The sequence below is a fragment of the Eumetopias jubatus genome, unplaced genomic scaffold (assembly GCF_037043125.1).
Source record: "Eumetopias jubatus isolate StellerSeaLion01/CBP00866 unplaced genomic scaffold, mEumJub1_p1.0 scaffold_7, whole genome shotgun sequence".
Taxonomy (NCBI): Eukaryota; Metazoa; Chordata; class Mammalia; order Carnivora; family Otariidae; genus Eumetopias; species Eumetopias jubatus.
This window is the reverse complement of record NW_028274813.1, coordinates 82,969,251-82,993,284: the sequence shown is the minus strand read 5'-3', so window position 1 is coordinate 82,993,284 and position 24,034 is coordinate 82,969,251. Positions and strand designations below refer to the sequence as shown.

Below are 24,034 nucleotides of genomic sequence, written 5' to 3'. Positions count from 1 at the left end.
ATTATCTTCTTATAGAAAAGCCTTGAATTGAGGACCTGGGTTTGGTGTGGAAGTGCTCCTCGGGAGAGGATCATGCCCGGGAATTCAGTCCCTTGCTAGAACCTGAAGCAGTGAGCCCCTTATTCTTACCTGCTCATGTGCACGTGCGTATATGTGTGCATGTGTGCATCGGTGCTCACCCTTCCCCCTCACTCACTCACTCAGTCTCTGCTGGAGCAGGGCCCCAAGGCCTGCCAAGATGAAGAGTATGTCATGAATTAATGCCATTTGCAAACCCTCAAGAGATTCTGAATTAATCTCAGGAATTACCTGGGCGACTGCAGTGGCCTTCTAGCCCTTTTTCTAGTTCTCTTGCCCCCTTGAGCCTCTTCACACAGCAGCCAGAGTGAGCCTTTAAAAATGTGAATCGGGGCACCTGGGTGGCTCAGTCAGTTAAGAATCTGCCTTCGGCTCAGGTCATGATGTCGGGGTCCTGGGATCCAGTCCCACATGGGGCTCCCTGCTCAGCGAGGAGCCTGCTTCTCCCTCTCCCTAGGTCCCTCCCCCTGCTCTCGTGCTCTCTCTCAAGTAGATAAACAAATAAATCTTAAAAAAAAAAAAGGGAATCAGATTGTGTCACCTCTGCGCCAACTCCCCAGTGGTTTCTCATCAGTCTTAGAATGAAACCTGGGGATGCCTGGGTGGCTCAGTCAGTTAAGAATCTGTTTTCTGTTCAGGTCACAATCCTGGGGTCCTGGGATGGAGCCCCACATCGAGCCTGCTTCTCCCTCTCCCTCTGCCCTTCGCCGCGCTCATGCTCCTTCTCTGTCTCTCTTTCTTTCATATAAATAAATAAAATCTTAAAAAAAAAAAGAAAGAAACCTGAAGGCCTTCTCTGGCCTGTGGGGCCCATGTTACCTTTCCTTCATGTTCCTTACCATCCTCCCCTTGCTCACTAAGCTCTTGCCATCTCAGTCCTCCTATGACTTTTTTTTTAATTGTGCTAAAATATGCATAACAAAATTTACCATCTTAACCTGTTTTGAGTGCACAATTCCAGTGGCATTAAGTACATACCCATTGTGCAACAATCACCCACTGTCCATCTCCAGAACTTTTCCATCATCCCACACTGAAATTCCATAGCATTAAACATTAACTCCCCATTCCCTTCTCTACTATTCTACTTCTTTTCTCTGTGAACCTGACTATTCTATATACCTCATGTAAGCGAATATAAAAATATCATATATTTGTTCTTTTGTGTCTGGCTTTTTTCACTTAACAGTTTTCTCACGTTTCATCCATGCTCTTGCATATATCAGTATTTCCTTCCTTTTTATGTTGTTGTTTTTAAAATTTAAATATATATATATTTTAAGATTTTATTTATTTTTTTTAAAATTTCTTTTTTTTTTAAAGATTCCATCTATTTATTTGAGAAAGAGAGAATGAGAGACAGAGAGCATGAGAGGGAAGAGGGTCAGAAGGAGAAGCAGACCCCCCGCTGAGCAGGGAGCCCAATGTGGGGCTCGATCCCGGGACTCCAGGATCATGACCCGAGCCGAAGGCAGTCGCTCAACCAACTGAGCCACCCAGTGTTGTTTTTAAAATTTAAATATATATATATTTTGAGATTTTATTTATTTATTTTTAAAGATTTTATTTATTTGTCAGAGAGAGAGAGCACAAGCAGGGGGAGCAGCAGGCAGAAGGAGAGGGAGAAGCAGGCTCCCCACTGAACAAGGAGCCTGATATGGGACTACATCCCTGGACCCTGGGATCATGACCTGAGCTGAAGGCAGCTGCTTAACCAACTGAGCCACCCAGACGTCCCAAGATTTTATTTTTTTAAGTAATCTCTACACCCAACATGGGGCTGGAACTCACAACCCTGAGATCAAGAGGTACATGCTCTATTGACTGAGCCAGCCAGGCACCACACCGCCCCGTTTTTAAGTTTGAATAATATTTCATTGAATGTATATACCACATCACCACATTTTGTTTATCCATTCATCTGTTCACAGACATTTGGATGATTTCTACCTTTTGACTATTGTGAATAATGCTCCTGTGAACACAAGTGTATAAATATCACTTTGTCAATTCTTTTGAATCTATACCCATAAGTGGAATTGCTAGATCATATGATAACTCTACGTGTAATGTTTTGGGGTAACTGTGTACTACCTCCCACAGCAGCTACACCATTGTACATTCCCACCAGCAGTGTACAAGGGCTCCAATTTCTCCACATCCTCCACAACACTTGTTATTTTCTCTTTTTGGGGGAGTAATAGACTTCCTACTGGGTGTGAAATGGGCCTCTAGTGATTTTTTTTTCAAACTCACCTAACACATTCTTGCGTCAGGGCCTTTATACCTGCAAATCCTTCTGTTTAGAACATCCTTCTCTGGCAGTTGTATATCATCATCTCATGTCTGCACCTTATTCAGATTGCTATTCAAATATAATGCTCTCAAAGAGGCTTTCCCTGACCACCAATTTAAATTCAGTACCCTTACACCCTTACTCTGCTATATATATTTCTAAGTAGTACATCTCACTACTAATGCTCACTACCACAATGATCAGTGCTAGTGAGTACCCCTCTGCTTGCCGTTGGTCTCGCCCATTAGAATGTAAAAAATCCAGAAGGAAAGGACTTTCTCTCTTTTGTTTATTGCTGTGTCTCTAGCACCTAGAACAGTATCTAGCACTTGATAGGTGCTCAATAAATACTAGTTGAGTGATTGGATGAATATGCATTATTATTATTATTATTATTTTAAGATTTTATTTATTTATTTGACAGAGACACAGCGAGAGAGGGAGAAGCAAGCTTCCCGCCGAGCAGGGAACCCGATTCGGGGCTTGATCCTAGGACCCTGGGATCGTGACCCGAGCCGAAGGCAGATGCTTAACAACTGAGCCACGCAGGTGCCCCGCATTATTATTTTCTTAGTAATACTTTGTGACAAAGTGAAATTACTAGACCAAAAGTAAATATATTTAAAAGCTTTTTAAAAAAATTTCTTTGGAGGCACCTGGGTGGCTCACTATGTTAAGTGTCTGCCTTTGGCTCAGGTCATGATCCCAGGGTCCTGGGATGGAGCTCCATGTTCTTGGTCTCCCTGCTCAGCAGGGAGTCTGCTTCTCCCTCTCCCTCTGCCGCTCCCCCTGCTTGTGCTTACTCTCTCTCTCCCTGTGTCAAATAAATAAAGAAATTTAAAAAAATAAATAAATACAACTTTAAAAACCTCTAAAAAAAATTTTTTTAAGTAATCTGTACACGCAACATGGGGCTCAAACTCACAACCCTAAGATCAAAAGTTGCTTGCTCTACCGACTGAGCCAGCCAGGTGCCCCTAAAAGCAATTTCAAAGTTGCCTTTCAGAGAGGTAGTACCGACTTACACTCTCACCAGGGAGGCGGGATTGCCCATCTTCTGCTTGCAGCCCCCGCTCCATTCTTGAATGCAGCATGCTATGTGCTCCATGCCCTGCCCAGACATTGGACCTTTATTAAATCAAGCTTTACAGTGTTCTCCCTGTTTCTTTTTGGTTTCCTTTCCTGTTCTCCATGTGTGTTTCCGAGGAGAGTAGAAACATTTCCCACAAACATCTGATTCCACAAACTTTTATTAAGTGCCTAGCATGTGTCAGCCTCAGAGTCTGGTGTTAGGGAGACAAATGTGAAGAGAGCGGTCCCCATAGGGTTGCCCCATCTTGTCTGTTTCCACCTTCTCCATCTCTTGCTCCTATGGCCCATCATTTTGGAATGCAGAGGTTAAAGTCGATAATTCTAGAAGTTGATGCTTTCTAATCAGATGATGATTTCTTAGAGAGTGTAACTTGGTATAAAAAATAACAGTTTTTCTAACTAATTTTAAGTAAGGCCAAGAATTGTTGTTTGTTATATCTACCATATGTTGAAAGTGATGGAAATTATAATACAGAGCAGAGCATCAGGCAATATTGGGAATTGTAACTGTGCTTTAATCATCACCTTTGTATTTATTAGCGGTGATAGGAAAGTGGACTTTGACTCCAAAGTCATTGTAAGTCATTGACTCCATGACTTACCTAGTTGTGACCTTGATCAAATATTTTACCTCTGTGTGCCTTGGCTTCTCTGTGTGTACAATGGGAAGGATGGCAGTCCCTCCCTGCCAGCATTGTTGTGAGGCTCGATCCAGGTCAAGCATTTAGCATGGCACCTGGCACAGAGTGAATACTCACTACATGTTAGCTCTTCCTGTTAACGTTGTCCTTCTACCTTCCTTACACCGGAAGATCTAAAGTCAAATACACATTTCCCACAACTCACATCTAAGGGTGCACTCCACCCCTTAGCCCTTCTCACTCATTCCAGTCCTGACAGACCAGTGCTGACTCAGTGATTCTTGCAGCAGTCTAGGTAGAAAGGAGGTGGGGAATCAGGTAGAACAAAACTGAGGATCAGCAGAGTCCACCGTTCAGTTCAGATCTACAGATGAGTGGAATATATCACCAAGAACAAGGTACCATGTGGGCATAGTGGGATTTAGAGCTGAAGCAGACACCAGTCTGCTTTCTGCCAGCTCACACAGTATAGTGAACAATGAATGTTGAGGTAGAATGAAAGAGGTTCCATTAAAATATTTAAGGAAAATGCTGTAGGAAGAAGGTATGGGTCATATAATGGGATCAAGGAAGACTTCCCTGAGGAGGTGTTTTTGTGCAAGACCTTGAGGAGAGAAAAGAATATATTGCAGCGGGGATCTTCACAGTCGTTGACTCTCTTCCTTTTATGGACAGGAGGATCCAGGTCCAGCAAGGTTATGGAACTTGCTCGAGATCACCCAGAGAGTAAGCGTCAGACCCAGACTGGAGCCCCAGTTTAATATTCTTCCCACTTCTGTGCAGCTGACACATGTCTTTGTTGTCTGTTGCAGCCTTACCTTTCATTTGAAGCCCTTTGAAGGGTACATAACTCACTGTATCTTGGCAAGTAGTACTTGATGAAGCCTGGTGCTTGAAAATGCATTTTGACGAACTCTTTGAAGACTCAAATTTTAAGTCTGTTTACCAGGAAAACTACCAAGGACGCTTAATATTGACATTTTCAGGAAGGGATGTTAAATTATAGCATGTAAATTACTTTAAGGAAAAGGCTGTTTTTCTTGTATGCTAGCTAATACCTTTATTTAAACTCCATATTTCTGTTATACTCTAGAAGGGGATACACCAACATTCTTTCTTCCAGAATTAAGAAGAGTAAGTCTTTGAGGACAGAGGACAGAGAAGGGTTTCAAGGAACAGCATGAGCATGTAGGTCTAGAAGTCAAAATGCCTGGCATGACAAGGAATGGATGGGGCATTGCCTAGGGCGTGTTGAAGATGTGGCAGGAGATCAATCTGAAAAATGTGGTATCTTTGGACCTCTAGGTGCTACAGTGGTTGGATTTGATTCTGTGGGCATCTGGGAGCCATTTCTGGATTTGAGGTGTCCCTGACTCAGTCTACTGTCTCCAACAGGAGGCTTTCCCAAAGCCTCTTACTTCCAGACCAGGCTTTGAGACCTCAAGGTTGGGCACTGAGCCTGGTTTCTCTTGATGGCAGTCATTTGTTCACTAAGGGCCTGACTAGCCCTGGGCGGTCCCGGGAGGTAGGTCTCTAGTCTTCCCAGCATCTCTCTGATGGTTAACTCACTCTGGGTTTTGCTGTCTGGCTGGAGCTCTGGATTTTTGAAGTTACTTGGCTGCCTGTTAAGTCAAAAGGAATGATTCATATGTGTTTGTAAGCTGCAAGTTATTCATTAGCATTCAAGATAATACCTCACATTTATATGACACCAAAGTGCTTTCACATAAATTATCTCATTTGATGTGATCTTCAAGACAGGACTGTGAGATAGGCAAGGACTATTAGGTCCAATTTATAGATCAAAAGACTAAGACTCAAGAGGTTAATTGATTCGCCCAGCCTAAGGTGGCTAATAAATGCAGAGTGCTTGCCCAAACCCAAATTTTCTACTTCTCTTTCAGAGCTTTTTTTTATGACCCACACTTCAGGAGCAATTAGGGCAACAAGAGATGGGTCTTTGAGCCCCAGAGAACCTCATGACTCCATCTGAGACACAGAGATTTGACTCTGAGTAAAGCTGCCCAGCCCGGATGAACTTGACAGGTATTAAGCTGATCTAGACAGCTTGAGGGAGTACATTAAAATGTGTGTTCAAACTACCACAGTGCAGTTTTCATTTCATATAGGGTAGCATTCAAAATATGTGTATCCAGCGATGCCTGGCTGGCATCCCTGGATACCAGGCTGGCGACTCTGATCTTGAGAGGGCAAGCTGGGAGAAAGGCAGAAGAAAAGGAAGAGAATCTCAGCAGACTCTCTGCTGAGCATGGAGCCTGACTCGGGGCTTGATCCCAGGGCTCTGACATCATGACCTGAGCCAAAACCAAGAGTTGATTGCTGAGCCACCCAGGCACCCCGATAAATAAATCTTTTTATTTATTAATTTTATTTATTTTGTTATCTAAAAAACAAAAACAAGGGGTGCCTGGGTGGCTCAGATGGTTAAGCGTCTGCCTTTGGTTCAGGTCATGATCCCAGGGTCCTGGGTTCGAGCCCCACATCGGGCTCCCTGCTCGGCAGGAAGCCTGCTTCTCCCTCTCCCACTCTCCCAGCTTGTGTTCCCTCTCTCGCTGTGTCTCTGTCTGTCAAATAAATAAAATCTTTAAAAAACAAAACAAAAAAAACAAAAACAAAAAAAATAGTCTCCATCTGAATAGTTGCTTTCCCAATTTTTGCTGTTCCTGAGTACTGTTACCTACTTATTACTATTTTTTTTTAATTGACTCACTTCTTTCTACTAGCGTAAATTTGTTTTTATGGGGATAAAAATGAATGAGATGGGAGCACTGGGTGTTGTGCACCAACAATGACTCACGGAACACTACATCACAAACTAACGATGTCATGTGTGGTGATTAACATAACAATAAAAAATGAATGAGATGTTGGAAATACCGAGGCCTAGAGAGGAGGAGTTCTGCACCCTGAGAAATGGCAGAGACAGAGCAGAGAGAACGGCTCTGGGGCTGGAGACCCAAGTCTCCAGGGGTTGAGGGTTATACAGCAGGCAGTGGGGAAAAGTGTGGGCAGCCAGACCCAAGATATCTGACAGATATGACGGGGTAGGAATCTACAACCTGAGGGAAGCAGGTGGGTAAAGATTTTGGAGTCTGAGCCTGATAGAGGGGTGCTTAGGGTAAGGATGGGGGGGCGGAGGTGGGGCCGTAGATGGGGCTCCAAGTGCGTAGCTGGTTTGGGGAAGTGGGCTGAGAAGAATGGCGGGGCAGGGGTTGAGGCCCAGGAGGGAGTGCTGGGAGGGCTAAAGGAAGGCGGGGACCCAGAGACGAGAGCCTGAGGGATGTGAGGAGCTGAAGAGTGACCACAGGGATGGTCCAAGGACCCAGATCCAAAGGGGGCTTAAGGGCGACATTTGGGGGGAAGCAGGTCAGGCACTGCGCCCAGCTCCACTTGTTCCAGGCTGTATAGGTCATGTCTGGGCCATGGGCCATGGTTAGCATCCTGAGAAAGATGTTGGTGTGAGGTCTGAGTTCCCCCAGAATCATCTCAGTACGACCGGCTGGCTCACATTTGGGAGCAGTGACCTGGGGGGGCTCGTCTCAGGGGGCGGCTGGCACCCTGCCTGTCATAAGCCTTAGGAGCAGTTCAGTTTTTGTAGTGACCAGGCACTTGGGGATTTCTCGGCAGTGCTCTTGCAGGGTGGGCCACAGGCTATCAGGAATGAAAATGACCAATATGTCAGGCAGAGGGGACTTCTGCATAAGTGTCCAGAGCTCTGTGGTTTACTGCCTGCCTGCAGCACCAGACAGTCGCTTAACCTCTGGTTTTCCAGCTGCTGCAGGGATGAGGAGATGTCTGCCTCTCTGAGGCTTGGGGAGAAATTAAATTACTGCCTGGGTCGTGATTACTGACTGTTCCCATTCCTGCACCCAGACCTGATAATGGTCTTCTAGCTGATTCACCCTTATGGTTTGTTCTTTTAGTACTTGTTGTCACACAGAGTGGTCTCCTTATCTGTCTTCTGTATGAGTCTGACCTATGAGTCTGGCTTTTGAGAACTGGGCTTAATTACCTGTACCACTTACTTACCTGGTTCCAAGTTTTATTATAAGAAGGGGACAGCAAAGGAATGAGATCTTGCCATTTGCAACGACGTGGATGGAACTGGAGGGTGTTATGCTGAGTGAAATAAGTCCATCAGAGAAAGACATGTATCATATGACCTCACTGATATGAGGAATTCTTAATCTCAGGAAACAAACTGAGTGTTGCTGAGTGGTGGGGGGTGGGAGGGATGGGGTGGCTGGGTGATAGACATTGGGGAGGGTATGTGCTATGGTGAGCGCTGTGAATTGTGCAAGACTGTTGAATCACAGATCTGTACTTCTGAAACAAATAATGCAAGATATGTTAAGAAAAAAGAAAAAGAAGAAGATAGCAGGAGGGGAAGAATGAAGGGGAGTAAGTCGGAGGGGGAGAGGAACCATGAGAGACGATGGACTCTGAAAAACAAACTGAGGGTTCTAGAGGGGAGGGGGGTGGGGGGATGGGTTAGCCTGGTGATGGGTATTAAGGAGGGCACGTTCTGTGTGGAGCACTGGGTGTTATGCACAAACAATCATGGAACACTATATCAAGAACTAATGATGTAATATATGGTGATTAACATAACAATAAAAATTTAAAAAAAAAGAAGGGAACAGCAGCCTTTAAAAAAATATAATGATCTCTTCTTTGTAGGGCACCTTTCTTTTAAGTTAATGGTGGCTGTCTTATGTTTATGGGACCCCTTAGCGCCTTGCTTTTTTTGAGTGAGTCAGGAGTTCGTTCTCCTCAAGAGGTGAAACTGGAGTCAGGTGGATTGTCAGAGGCTCTACTGTGTGCCTGGCACAAAGCCCATTGGAGATGGTGGGAGACCTGCTTCCCAGCCCATTCCCCTGCTCTGGGCTCAGGTTGCTACAAGTGGCAGAACCAGTTAAGGAGCCTCTGGGAAAGGCTGGGTGGCTGGTTATTCATGATTCATTCATCCCCTCTGTGATGTGGGTTCTGGGGGATAACATTTAGTTCCCATTGTGGTTCTGACAGTCTACTCTAGTGATTTTTTCCCTTTTTCAGACTTGGTTTCTCAAGAGTCGGGGTTAGCAGGTGGAAGGGAAAATTGTGAAATAGAGGTAAGGTGCCCCCGGGTCAGGACAGCACTCAACTTCTACTCCTCCGTGACCCTGAAGTAATTGAGAGTTGAGGCTTTCTCATTGTGTTTTGGTTGAGAACAAATGGATGTTTGCCCCTTTCATTCAGTAGGTACTTATTGTGTGCCTACTGAGTGCCAGGTCCTGTTCAGTGCACTGTTCTGGGCCCTGGGGATAAACAAAACTCCCTGCCCCATAAAGCACATTCCCTTTTTTTTTTTAAAGGGAAACCCCCATACTTTCCTATATCTGTGGGCTCTCATTTGAGGTACAATTACAACAATTGTAAAATGAAAAAAATTTCTTAAGATTTTATTTATTTGAAAGAGAGAGGGAGCGTGTGCCTGTGCATGAGCAGGGGGGAGGGGCAGAGGGAGAGGGAGAAGCAGATTCCCTGTCGAGCATGGAGCTCAACGCAGGGCTGGATCCCAGGACCCTGAGATCATGACCTGAGCCAATATCAGACATTTAGTCAACTGAGCCACCCAGACACCCCTGAAATAAAATGTTTTTAATTTAAAATTTTTTTTTTAATTTTAAAAATTGTAAAATTATTTTAAAAGAACCAAAACAGTTGGGGCACCTGTCTGGTTCATTCAGTACAGTATGCAACTCTTGATCTTACGGTTGTGAGTTCAAGCCCCACATGGGGTATAGAGATTACTTAAAAATAAAAAATCTTAAAAAAAATAAATAAGAGAACCACAACAGCTTATCTGTTTTTCCAGACCATGCCAGAAAAGATACAGCAGATTAGAGGCACTTGGAGGAAAGTGCTGGTATCTGGCACCGACTGACTAATAGACACTGACTAGGGAAGAGACAGGAAAACTATAGAAAGAGTAGAGTTTAAGATTATTTCCTCCTAGGGAAGCATAGAAAAAGCCTAACTCTTTGCCTTCAGTGGAGCCTGAATGTGTCGCACTTTCAGTAGTTTTATGTTCTGGATGATAATCCTGAGACATGGAAGTCAGACTAAACTCAAGTAGTGTCCTAGGATGGAGAAGGGAGTGGGGAGGCAATAGCATCTTAGAAAGATGTCAGGAGAGGGCACCTGGGTGGCTCAGTCGGTTAAGCGACTGCCTTCGGCTCAGGTCATGATCCTGGAGTCCCTGGATGAGTCCCGTATCAGGCTCTCTGCTCGGCGGGGAGTCTGCTTCTCCCTCTGACCCTCCCCCCTCTCATGTGCTCTCTCTCTCTCATATTCTCTCTCTCAAATAAATAAAATCTTTTTTTTTAAAGATTTTATTTATTTATTTATTCATGAGAGACAGAGAGAGAGAGAGGCAGAGGGAGAAGCAGGCTCCCAAGGAGCAGGGAGCCTGATGCGGGACTCGATCCCAGGACCCCAGGATCATGACCTGAGCCAAAGGCAGACGCTTAACCATCTGAGCCACCCAGGCACCCTCAAATAAATAAAATCTTAAAAAAAAAAAAAGAAAGAAAGATGTCAGGAGAAAGACCACACTTCTGCAAATTAGAATTTAAAGTCCTCGTGGAGCTTCTATTCATCTGAGTTCTTTGTCTTTCTGGGGCTGGGCTTTGGAGACAGCCTGGTCTTCTGAAAACCCATGGTCTGTGCAGGGGACATTGGGTGGGAAGCCACTCAACTGTCACCTGGCTCCTCCTCTCTGTGAAGTCTCAGGAAATGCAATGAATGTTTCCAAGTGCTAGGGAGGCCAGGGATTTAGGGGAAACTCACAGGTAAAGAAAGAAAGCTGCAAGTGTTGGGGCGCCTGGGTGGCTTAGTCGTTAAGCGTCTGCCTTCGGCTTAGGTCATGATCCCAGGGTCCTGGGATCAAGCCCCACATCAGGATCCCTGCTCGTCAGGAAGCCTGCTTCTCCCTCTCCCACTCCCCCTGCTTGTGTTCCCTCTCTCACTGTGTCTCTCTCTGTCAAATACATAAATAAAATCTTTTAAAAAATTAAAAATTAATAAAAAAGAAAGCTGCAAGTGTTAAGTCAACCCAGTAGCCTTTGGCAACTTTTTTTTTTTAAGATTTTATTTATTTATTTTCTTAGAGCGAGTATGGGGTGGGGATGGGGTAGTGGGCAGGAGAGGGAAAGAGAAAATCGTAAGCAGGCTCCATGCCCAGCACAGAGCCCAACTCCATCTCACGACTCTGAGATTATCACCTGAGCTGAAATCAAGAGTCAGAAGCTTAACTGACTGAGCCACCCAGGAGCCCCTAAAAATTTTATTTTTAAGTAATCTCTACAGCCGGCATGGGGCTCAAACCCACAACCCTGAGATGAATAGTCGCACACTCCACAGGCTGAGCCAGCCAGGTGCCCCAGCCTTTGGCAACTTCCCTTGGTGGCTTCAACCCTGCCTGAGTGATCCAGCACTTGCAGACTCAATTTCATGGAGGAGCTCCATCCCCGATGCCTGGGATTAAACAGTTCTAGCTTTATCCCATATCATTGCAAATAGGGTGTCTCTGTTTCTCTCTTCTGAAAGCCCTTCCTCCTTCCCAACTTTATCATAGTTAAGGAACATATTTTGCATCTTTTTGCCCTGAATCCAGCCTCTTGAGCTGCTAATAGGACAGGGTTATTTCATAATAAACAATATTGACACCGGAAGCTTTTTCAAAGGCCTGCTTCAGGATAGTTGTGTTTATATGGTGAGAAATTCTTTAGGCAGCAGTCACTTTGGAACACTCGCTCGGCAAAGCTGGGAATCCAGTTTGTTACACAAAACACCAAACTCCAGGCCAACTGGTTCAAAGTCAAAACTGGCCTTCCAGGCTAAAACCCAGGAATGGGCCCTGCCCAGAGCCGACTTAACAGCTAAAAATAGTAATAACTAGTTAATCAGGACAGACACACTTGACCAGCATTCTTAGGCCAGCTGGGTTTTGGTTCACAGCCACTCTTAGAAGATCTTAGGCTACCTACTCTGCCTTCTACTCTTTGAATGAGAGTATTTCAGAGCCGCTGGGGGCTAACCAAGGATTATACTTTAGAACCACACCCCCAGCAGACTTGAAACCGGCCCTCTCCATCTTGAGAATTCAAATTGGGCTGACCTGGCCCCACCGTGGACTCACATCCTTCCCTGGAATTGCTGTCAGCTTGGTATCCTTCTGGGCTGGTGTCACAGTTTACCTTCCTTCCAGAATTGGATAGACAAGAGGTTTGGGACTTACACTGAGTGCTGAGTTTTTTTTTTTTTTAAAGATTTTATTTATTTATTTGAGAGAGAATGAAAGATAGAGAGCACGAGAGGGAAGAGGGTCAGAGGGAGAAGCAGACTCCCTGCCGAGCAGGGAGCCTGATGCGGGACTCGATCCCGGGACTCCAGGACCATGACCTGAGCCGAAGGCAGTCGCCCAACCAACTGAGCCACCCAGGCGCCCTGAGTGCTGAGTTTTTGTCAGGTACTTCACGTGGACTGTTTTTTGTTTTTTTTTTTTAAATCCTCACAACTATCCTGTGTATAGGGGATACTTCCCTCACACTATAGTTGAAGAAGCTAAGGCTGAGTGAGGTTCAACAATTTGTTCAGTCTTGCTAGTAGTATACGGAAGATTGAAAATTTAAAAATACATCTGTTGGATTCCAGAACTTTCTCTCTTTTAGTGAACTATGCTGCCTTCTAGCTTAGAAGAGGAGAAAGAAGCAGAATATCCCTGTTTTTTAATTGAGATGTAATTGACATATTAACATAATGACTTGATACATGTGTACTTTTTTTTTAAGATTTTATTTATTTGACAGAGAGAGACACAGCGAGAGAGGGAACACAAGCAGGGGGAGTGGGAGAGGGAGAAGCAGGCTTCCCGCAGAGCAGGGAGCCCGATACGGGGCTCGATCCCAGGACCCTGGGACCATGACCCGAGCCAAAGGCAGAGGCTTAACCAGCTGAGCCACCCAGGCCTCCCTCTGTCTGATTCATTTTACTCAGCACAATGCCCTCAAGGTCCATCCATGTTGTCACAATTGGCCAACTTTCCTTTTTTATGGCTGAATAATATTCGTGTGTGTATGTGTGTGTGTGTGTGTACCACATCCTCTTTTTCCATCCATCAGGTTGTTTCCATGTCTTGGTTATTGTAAGTGATGCTGCAGTGAACATGGGAATGCATATACATTTTCAAGTTAGTGTTTTTATTTCCTTTGGATAAATACCCAGAAGCAGGATTGCTCTATCATGTGGTAGTTCTATTTTCAGTTTTTTAAGGAACCTCTATACTGTTTTCCACAGTGGCTGCACCAATTTACATTCACACCAGCAGTGCATGAGGGTTCCCTTTTCTCCACATCCTCACCAACACTTGTTATTTCTAGTCTTTTTGAGAACAGCCATTCTAACAGGTGTAAGGTCATATCTCATGGTGGGTTTGATTTGCATTTCCCTGATGATAAGTGATGTTGAGCAACTTTTCATGTGTCTCTGGCCATCTGTATGTCTTTTTTGGGAAAATGTTATTCAGATTCTCTGCCCGTTTTTAAAATCAGATTGTTTGGGTCTTTTTGCTATTGAGTTGTATGAGTTCTTTTTATATTTTGAATATTATCAGGTATATGATTTGCCAATATTTTTTCCCATTCCATAGGTTGCCTTTTCATTTTGTGGATGGTTTCCTTTCCTGTGCAGAAGCTTTTTAGTTTGATGTAGTCCCACTTGTTTATTTTTGCTTCCAGGCTTTTGCTTTTGGTGTCAAATCCAAATAATTGTTACCAATGCTGATGTCAAGGAGCTCACCACCTATGTTTTCTTCTAGGAGTTTTATGGTTTCAAGTCTTATATTCAGTCCATTATTATATACTTACATTAATCCATTTTGAGTTGATTTTTGTGTATGGTATAAGGTAGGGATCCAGTTTCATTCTTCTGTATGTGGCTATCCAGTGTTTCCAACACCATTTATTGAAGAGACTATCTTTTCCCCCATCATATAATCTAGGCTCCTCTGTCATCAATTAATTGACCATATATGCATGGGTTTATTTGTGGGCTCTCTTTTCTTCTGTTCCATTGATTTACATGTCTTTTTTTTTTTTTTAAGATTTTTATTTATTTGACAGAGAGAGACATAGCGGCGAGAGAGGGAACACAAGCGAGGGGGGGGTGGGAGAGGGAGAAGCAGGCTTCCCGCTGAGCAGGGAGCCCGATGCAGGGTTCGATCCCAGGACCCTGGGATCATGACCTGAGCCGAAGGCAGATGCTTAATGACTGAGCCACCCAGGTGCCCCTTACATGTCTGTTTTTATGCTAATACCATACTGTCTTGATTACTATAACTTTGTAATATAGTTTGAAGTCAGGAAGTGTGATGCTTCCACCTTTGTGCTTCTTTCCCAAGATTGCTTTGGCTATTTGGGGTCTTTTGTGATTCTATACAAATTTTAGGATTTTTTTTGTTTGTTTCTTTCTATGAAAAATGCCATTGGAATTTTGGTAGGGATTGCATGGAATCTGCAGATTGCTTTGGATAGTAAGGACATTTCAACAGTATTAATTCTTCCATAAGCAGAGAATATCTTTCCATTTATTTGTGTTGTCTTCAATTTCTTTTGTCAGTGTCTTACAGTTTTTAGCATACAGTTCTTTCACCTCCTTGGTTAAATTTATTCCTAGGTATTTTATTCTTTTTGATGCAATTATAAGTGGGATTGTTTTCTTAATTTCTTTTTTTTTTTTAAAGATTTTATTTATTTATTTGAGAGAGAGAGAGTGCGCACAAGCGGGGGGAGAGGGACAAGCAGACTCCCCACTGAGCAGGGAGCCTGACGTGGGACTCCATCCCAGGACTCTGGGATCATGACCTGAGCCGAAGGCAGATGCTTAACCGACTGAGCCACCCAGGCACTCCCTTAATTTCTCCTTCTAATAGTTCATTATTAGTGTATAGAAATGCAACAAATTTTTATCTGTTGATTTTGTGTCCTGCAGCTTTACTGAATTCATTTATTCTAGCAGGTTTTTGTTGGAGTCTTTAGAATTTCTTCTTTTGTTTTTGTTTTTTTTAAAGATTTTTATTTATTCATTTGACAGAGAGAGACACACCGAGAGAGGGAACACAGGCAGGAGGAGTGGGAGAGGGAGAAGCAGGCTTCCCGCTGAGCAGGGAGCCCAATGCAGGGCTCGATCCCAGGACACCGGGATCATGACCTGAGCCGAAGACAGATGCTTAACGACTGAGCCACCCAGGCGCCCCCTGCCAGTTTCATTCTTTTACATGTGGCCATTTGTTGAAGAGACAGTCTTTTTCCCCATTTTATATTTATTCCTCCTTTGTCAAAGATTAATTGACCATGTAATTGTGGATTTATTTCTGTGTTTTCATTCTCATGGACCACTCTTACGGCATCACATAAAATAATGTAGTTCATTGTTTTCACAGCCGTCTTCCTTGCTAAACAGTGTCCTTCTTCTTCAATATCAGGGAAATAGGGCGCCTGGGTGGCTCAGTTGGTTAAGCGACTGCCTTCGGCTCAGGTCATGATCCTGGAGTCCCGGGATCGAGTCCCACATCGGGCTCCCTGCTCCGCGGGGAGTCTGCTTCTCCCTCTGACCCTCTTCCCTCTCGTGCTCTCTATCTCTCATTCTCTCTCTCTCAAATAAATAAATAAGATCTTAAAAAAAAATCAGGGAAATAACCTGATTTTTTTCTATATCCCCACCTCCAGTTCAGCCTCTTTATTCCTAGATATTCCATCAGTGGACCCAGGACGTGGGGTAGATTCAGTGCTGTACTGAAGGGCTCTCAGTACAGCCCTTAGCTACCCCTCCTTGGAAATGAATACCATCGTGACCTTGACTTTCTGGCCTTACCTCTCTTTTTGCTAATAACCAGCCAGTGCATGAGACTGGTAATTTTTTCCGATAGGATCTTGAAATACAGAATGATCAGGCCCTTATATATTTAAAGGATGGTTTGGAAATTGAGGTCCAGGCCAGGCCTTGAGGGAGTGGGGGGTCCAATATATCAATTTGATTAGGGCAATTGTATTTAGTTGTAAATTTGGGGAGTATGGAGCTGGAAGGGCAGGGGTAAGATGGGGTCCATGCAGATGGAGGTAACCTAGGTCTAGTTATACTGTTACTTAAAATAAAAGATCTGATGAGACTGTTATAGATATTTGTCCAAGGAACACATTCTGGAAAGAGAATTGGTAAGGAAGCAAACTGATATATATAGATTAATTTCCCATTATTACATAATTAATTTTTTTCAGTTTGAACAATTTGTTTCACTATGTAAGTAAAACAAAAACCGTTTTTGTTTGTTTCTGTGTTTTGTTTGTTTCTGTATCCCCTTTTTTATGGTTTTGTAGCAGAATGCCCAACGTGAAACATAATTGCAGATATTCACCTATGCACAAGAGAATAGTGCTTAAGTACAAATGGAGACATGATTTTTTTTAAATAAATACTTAAACACAACTCAGGTCCCACAAGCACCTGGACTCTAAGGTGTGTGTCGCAAAACAAAACAAAAACAAAAACCAGTTTTCTGATATAGAACATCCAAAATGAATTATAAAACATACAACAGTATACTTTAATATTATTCCTTTAGAATAAAGTCCATAAAGCATTCTCTCAAAAAAGAAAAAAAAAAGAGGGGCACCTCTCACTCTCTATCTCAAGTAAATAAATAAAATCTTTAAAAGAAAAAGAAGAGAGAGAGAGAGAGCACAAGCAGGGGGAGCAGGAGGTAGAGGGAGAGGGAGGCTCCCTGCAGAGCAGGGAGCCCAATGCGGGGCTCAATCCTAGGACCCTGGGATCCTGACCTGAGCCGAAGGCAGACGCTTAACCGACTGAGCCACCCAAGCGTTCCCCCGCCATGCTCCTTCTATCTTGCTTTTTTACTGGTCCTTCTTGCCCCTTTTCTCCCTTTCTTTCAGATTTACAAAAGTGAACATATAATACTTTTAAGTAATCCCATGATACAAAAGAAACTGTTCCTCAAAAGCCCCAACATCAGTAGGCCACAGCCCTCATCCTGGTCCTGAAGAAGTCCATTCTGAGGGTAGGCAGCTTTCACGCTGAGGTAACAGACACCCTCTTCTCCCTGCCTCTTCTTTTCACCAAAGAGAGAGGAGTGGGAGAGAGGCAGAAACAAAATTCAAAAGAGCCCTGTTTGCTGGCATGATCAAGGAGGAAGGTTTAAAAGGCTACCCACCATCCAGTTAATGCTTGAACCTTGAAGAGAGAGTTGGGGAACTGGGGAAAGAACATTAGTATTGTTTTACTTATTGAAGAAAAACAACAAATAAAGGACCCTAACATATAAAGAATATATAATAACGGCTTCGTTTTAAATGAAAAAGAAATAAAGCCAGGGGCACAAGGTAGGAGACAAAAGAAAGAAGGAGAAAAAATGATTGATAAGGAGCTGAAAGAGTAAAGGTGACGTTTCAATTGTAGGCTGTATATAAAACTATTACCTCTTCTCTTATTATTAATTTTTTAATAGTGAAACCAGAGCTTGATGTTATTTTTTAATGGTGAAAAGCTAGATTGGGTTGGGGAGGCAAGCAGGTGGGCCAGGTGAGCACAGGTAGATGATTGGGAAGGTGGGAGTGTAGGAAGGCACATCTACACCCTGGGTGCTCAAGGCCTGTCCTGGGAGTGGATTCTGTCTCCTGGGCTGAGCCAGGAGTGCCCTGAGAGCCTGATGGGCGGGTCGTCCAGGCTGGTGAAGATGTAGTGCCCGCTGTAGCCCAGCAGGTGGCAGCACACCCTAGAGGTCCTGGGCTAGGTGGCTGCCCACCCTCCTTGGCCCTGGAGGTGGTAGTGGAGTGAGGCACCTGTCCACACGTCCTCCCTTGGTGCTGGCTACTTGCCTCTTAAAGTCCTTACTTAGCAGCTTTGGGTAGAAGTATTTATTGGTTTCCTCTGAGAAGCCTAGAAAGCCGGTTGGCTTAGCTACTTGAGGAAGTTCTGGGTCCAGAGGCTCCTCCTCACAGCAGGTTTAAGTGGCAGGTGAGGTATGCAGGCAGAAGTGAAGGAAGGCCTCAGGAACCAGAGGCGATTTTGGGATTTTGTGCTCTGCCTTGTCTTTAAAACAGCTGAGTGCGCAATAGATGATAGAGAATTTTCGTGGCTACGTTTGTTTATTTTTACTAACATAGGAAATAATCTTTTTTCTTTTTAATTCAGATACAAGATAAAAACTTAAGATGGACCATAACCTCCCCACCAAGAGACAATAAAAAATGATAATAACATAAGACCTGTTTAAGGTTTGAAAACTTGAACTACAGAGGAGTATAAAATAAGAAGTAAATGGGGGCACCTGGCTGGCTCAGTTGGTGGAGCATGCGACTCTTGATCTCGGGGTTGTGAGTTCAAGCCCCACATTGGGTGTAGAGGTACTTTAAAAAAAATACCTTTTATGTGGCGCCTGGGTGGCTCAGTCGTTAGGCGTCTTGCCTTCAGCTCAGGTCATGATCCTAGAGTCCTGGGATCGGGCCCCGCATCGGGCTCCCTGCTCAGTGGGAGGCCTGCTTCTCCCTCTCCCACTCCCCCTGCTGTGTCCCCTCTCTTGCTCTCTCTCTCTGTCAAATAAATAAATAAAATATTTTTTTAAAAATGCCTTTTAGGGCGCCTGGGTGGCTCAGTTGGTTAAGTGATTGCCTTCGGCTCAGGTCATGATCCCAAAGTCCTGGGATCGAGTCCCGCATCGGGCTCCCTGCTCAGCGGGGAGCCTGCTTCTCCCTCTGACCCTCCCCTCCCTCATGTACTCTCTCTCTCTCATTCTCGCTCTCTCAAATAAATAAATAAATCTTTAAAAAAATACCTTTTATTATTATTATTTTAAGATTTTATTTATTTATTTGACAGAGAGTGAGAGAGCACATTCTGGAAAGAGAATTGGTAAGGAAGCAAACTGATATATATAGATTAATTTCCCATTATTACATAATTAATTTTTTTCAGTTTGAACAATTTGTTTCCCTTTTTTTTTTAAAGATTTTATTTATTTATTTGAGAGAGAGAGAGATAGAGAGAGAAACAGCACGAGAGGGGAAAGGGTCAGAGGGAGAAGCAGGCTCCCCGCCAAGCCGGGAGCCCGATGTGGGACTCGATCCCAGGACTCCGGGATCATGACCTGAGCCGAAGACAGTTGCTCAACCAACTGAGCCACCCAGGTGCCCTTTCCCTATGTAAGTAAAACAAAAACAGTTTTCGTTTTTGTTTCTGTATCCCCTTTTTTATGGTTTTGCAGCAGAATGCCCAACATGAAACATAATTGCAAATATTCACCTGTGCACAAGAGAATAGTGCTAAGTACAAATGGAGACATGATTTTTTTAAATAAATACTTAAACACAACTCAGGTCCCACAAGCACCTGGACTCTTAAGGTGTGTGTCGCAAAACAAAACAAAGACAAAAACCAGTTTTCTGATATAGAACATCCAAAATGAATTATAAAACATACAACAGTATACTTTAATATTCCTTTAGAATAAAGTCCATAAAGCATTCTCTCAAAAAAAGGGGGGGGCACCTGGGTGGCTCAGTTGGTTAAGCGTCTGTCTTTGGCTCAGGTCATGATCCCAGGGGCCTGGGATCAAGCCCCGCATCAGGCTCCCTGCTCAGTGAGAGAGCACAAGCAAGGGGAGTGGCAGAGAGAGAGGGAGAAGCAGACTCCTTGCTGAGCAGGGAGCCCGATGCGAGGCAAAACAAAATTCTTTTAAATAAGAAGTAATGTTTCCCTCCCCTCCATCTTCAGCCTCTCTCCAAAGGAAACCACTGTTAGGTTTCTTATGATAAGAAACTTTTTTTCTCCTAAGTTTTTATAAAAAAGAAAACAGGCACCTGGGTGGTGTAGTCGGTTAAGCATCTGACTCTTGGTTTCGGCTCAGGTCTGATCTCAGGGTTGTGAGATCCAGCCCTGATCTGACTCCATGCTGCGGTGGGGAGAGGGGTCTGCTTGAGTTTCTTTCTCCCTCTGCCCCTTTCCCCTGCTCTCTCTCTCAAATAAATAAATAAATCTTAAAAAAAAAAAAGAAGCCAAAGGCTATGCATGTGCCCAAATAACTCTATTTATAGTTCTTTTATTTATTTTAAATCCTAAAGTGATATTATATATACTGTTCTAAGTCTTGTTTCGTTTTTTATGCACTGTACCTTGAAAAAAAATTTTTTTGAGGCATAATTGACATAGAACATTGTATTAGTTTCAGGGGTATAACATAATGATTTGGTATTTGTATATATTCAAAACCATCACTACAAAAAATCTCATCTGTCATCCTACAGAATTAAATTTTTTTTCTTTTGCTTGAGATGATGACTTGAAGATCTTTCTAGTCAGCACATATAGACTTCTATCGTAGTATTTTTTTTTAAGATTTTATTTATTGATTTGCTAGAGAGAGAGAGAGAGTACAAGCAGGGGGAGTGGCAGGCAGAGGGAAAAGCAGGTTCCTTGCTCGATCCCAGGACCCTGGGATCATGACCAGAGCTGAAGGCAGCCACTTAACCGACTGAGCCACCCAGGCGCCCCGGTCGTAGTATTTTTAATGGGTCTCTCCGTTGATGGAGATTTTGGTTCGTTCCAGTGGGTGCTAATCTAATATAAACGTTGCTGCAGGGGTGCCTGGCTGGCTCAGTCGTTGGAGCATGTGACTGTTGATCTCAAGGTTGTAGGTTTGAGTACCACATTGGGTGTACAGATTACTTAAAAATAAAATCTTTTAGGGGCGCCTGGGTGTCTCAGTCGTTAAGCGTCTGCCTTCGGCTCAGGTCATGATCCCAGGGTCCTGGGATGGAGCCCCGCATTGGGCTCCCTGCTCTGTGGGAAGCCTGCTTCTCCCTCTCCCACTCCCCCTGCTTGTGTTCCCTCTCTCTCTATGTCTCTGTCTGTCAAATAAATAAATAAAATCTTTAAAAAAATAAAATAAAATCTTTTAGGGGTGCCTGGATGGCTCAGTTGGTTAAGTGTCTGACTCTTCAGTCCAGGTCTTGATCTCAGGTTTATGAGTTCGAGCCCCGCACTGGGCTCCATGCTGGGCTGGAGCCTACTTAAAAAAAAAAAAAAAAAAAACTTTAAAAAAATAAACAAACACTGGTGCCGTGGACATCTTTGTATGTTTGCTTTGGGATACTTCTACAAGTCCAAATTCCTAGGAGCGATCAGAGGGCAAATACATTTTAAAACTTGTATGGCTAAATTTTCTTCCGGAAAGGGTGCCCCAGTTTACATGCCCACCAAGAGCGCGTGAGTGCCTGTTTCCAGGTGGCTGTAAAGAAACCTGCCCCTGCCAGGAGCCCTTCTACATCGTCTGTGGTGAGACTGGTGCGCAGCAGGAAGTAGGCCCAGCTTCCCTGCTGCAGGACAGCAGTCAGCTCCCTCCATGGCTTTTGCCTCCTCCCCTGCAAATCTCCTCCCAGAGATTGTGAGGTGACTGTTTCCGCATGGGAGCCAGCTGCCTCTCTTTTAGCGCAGGGGGAGCACTCCCTGGATTCCCTTTATCTCGTTAGTGAGGTTTTCCCTCTCTGTCCTGGGGTGAGAGAGTGAATAACCACATCTTCTGGCTCTTCCAGGTGAAGAAGGCATATAGGCAGAAGGCCCTCTCCTGCCACCCAGACAAAAATCCAGATAATCCCAGAGCAGGTGAGACTCTCCCAGGTGTGGGAAGGTGAGACCTGCTCATGCTGACGTGGTGTCTTCCCCATCTCCACTCCCGTGTGCGTGCTGGGGAGTGCTGGCACGCACAGGCAGCCTGGCTTTGGGTGCACAGCCCGAAACCTGCACTTTGCATGTGAGGGGCATTGGTCAGTTGCCTGTACACCCCCATTCCTTTGCTGGTCCATCATCTGCTGATGTCGGCCTTCCTGCCAGCCCGTGGCTTCTTTGAGGTGCTTTTCTGAGGGAGCACACCATCATCAAGCCCGACTTCATTATTCTTTTTTTTTTTTTAAGATGGGCTGCCGTGTGCTAGGATAATTGAAATAAAATATATTTTGTTTCATCAAAAAAAAAGATTGTATTTGTTTATTTGAGAGAGAGTGAGCGAAAGAGAGAGCATGAGCAGGAGAAGGAGCAGAGGGGGAGCAAGCAGGCAGATGCTTAACTGACTGAGCCACCCAGGCACCCCTGACTTCATTTTTGTCCTCTCTCTTTCTTGATCCATATTTTTAGCTGAGCTCTTCCACCAGCTTTCTCAGGCCTTGGAGGTACTGACCGATGCTGCAGCCAGGGTAAGCTCATCCTCCTCTATCTGATTGTCCCTGTGGTTGGACACCACAGTGGCCCCTCGGCCTCAGTCCCCTATCCTCTGCCCTGCAGCACAGTCCTTGCTGCCCCAGCCTGAGGCTTGGTCGCCAGGCTGCTTCCTGACAGCTCTCGGGCTACATGGCTGGGCTCCAGGCTTGTCCTCGAGCTGACTGCTCCTCGGTGTTCCTTTCTCCTGCCAGGCTGCATATGACAAAGTCAGGAAAGCCAAGAAGCAGGCAGCAGAGAGGACCCAGAAACTTGATGAGAGAAGGAAGAAAGTGAAGCTTGGTAGGTGACATCGTGGTGCTGGGTGGCCTTTGGTTTCCCTGGGCCATTTTCATGCAGCCCCTCACCTTTCTTCCTGGAGCTATAATTCTAGCACCTCAGAGCTTTTTTGCTCCAGGTCTGGGCAGAGCCCTGCTATCAGGGATGGCTCCTAAAGGACACAATTAGGAATAACAACAGTGACTAGATTTACTACCAGCTAGCTTGTGACAGATGCTTTACAGCCTCCTTTAATTATCACAACTATCCAAAGAGGTAGGTATTACTAAATCCATTTTTTTAAAAGATTTTATTTATTTATTTGAGAGAGAGAGAATGAAAGATAGAGAGCACGAGAGGGAAGAGGGTCAGAGGGAGAAGCAGACTCCCCGCTGAGCAGGGAGCCCGATGTGGGACTCGATCCCGGGACTCCGGGATCATGACCCGAGCCGAAGGCAGTCGCCCAACCAACTGAGCCACCCGGGCGCCCACTAAATCCATTTTTTATAGATAAAGAAGCTAAGGCACTGAAAGGATAAGAACTTGCTGGAGTTAACCACACGGTATGAGCAAAGTCTGTGTTTTTGTTCAGTATGCCATCCTGGATCTTTTGATGCATCCCAGCCTCACTTCTGCACAGAGCTTTCACTCTGTGGAGTCCCCTCAGAAGAATCCAAATAGGTCCAGGCATTCTTTTTTGAAGCTTTATTATGATGTATTTTGAATATCATAACATCTACCCATTTCAAGTGTACAATTCAATGGTTTTGAGTAAATTTCCCAAATGGTGAAAGTATGACTGTAAATCAGTTTGAGAGCATTTTCGTCACTGCAGTAAGATTGTTCCAGGCAGTCTTTACCCAATTTTTCTCCCCTTCTTCTTGCCTATTTGACATCCACATATTTAATATGTACATATACCATCCCAGTACATCCATCTTGCTATCAAAAACAAACAAAAAACCCTGGTGATTCTAGGTAAGTAAAGTACCCAGAGAAGAAAGCCGTGCATGCCAGGCCTGAGAGGAGGGTTTGTCACAGCAGCTGGCCTGGGCTCGGGCCACAAGCAGGTGTCTCTTGGAAGGTAGGAAGGGCTCCAGGACATGGCGTGATGTCCTCACACAGACTCTGCTATCCCTGTAGGAGCCACCAGAGTCAGATCCAAAGTGAGGCTTGGTAAATGTGAGCTGAGAGGGAGGTAAAGGAGACGGTGGGGACTTGATCTCTGTGGTGGGAGAAGCATCATTGCCAAGGCTGAGGCCAGGTTGTCGTGCCAAACCACGGGAGCAGGCCAGCAGCTCCACCCTCGGCATCCCTGCCACATGGC

The 24,034-nt window shown here is 44.5% G+C and overlaps 1 protein-coding gene across 2 annotated transcripts in view; it reads left to right on the top strand.

The window, feature by feature from the left end:
• The window catches only part of DNAJC17 (DnaJ heat shock protein family (Hsp40) member C17), a 35,321-nt gene that overhangs the window by 2,943 nt on the left and 8,344 nt on the right, over window positions 1–24,034 (top strand). For both annotated transcript variants that reach the window (XR_003611721.2, XM_028119401.2), the window contains exons 2-4: window positions 21,771–21,840; window positions 22,369–22,427; window positions 22,644–22,731. Coding sequence is in view for 1 of the 2 variants with exons in the window: in XM_028119401.2 (XP_027975202.1) it covers window positions 21,771–21,840; window positions 22,369–22,427; window positions 22,644–22,731 (217 nt within the window). In the remaining variant the exon portion in view is untranslated. The remainder of the gene's footprint in view (window positions 1–21,770; window positions 21,841–22,368; window positions 22,428–22,643; window positions 22,732–24,034) is intronic.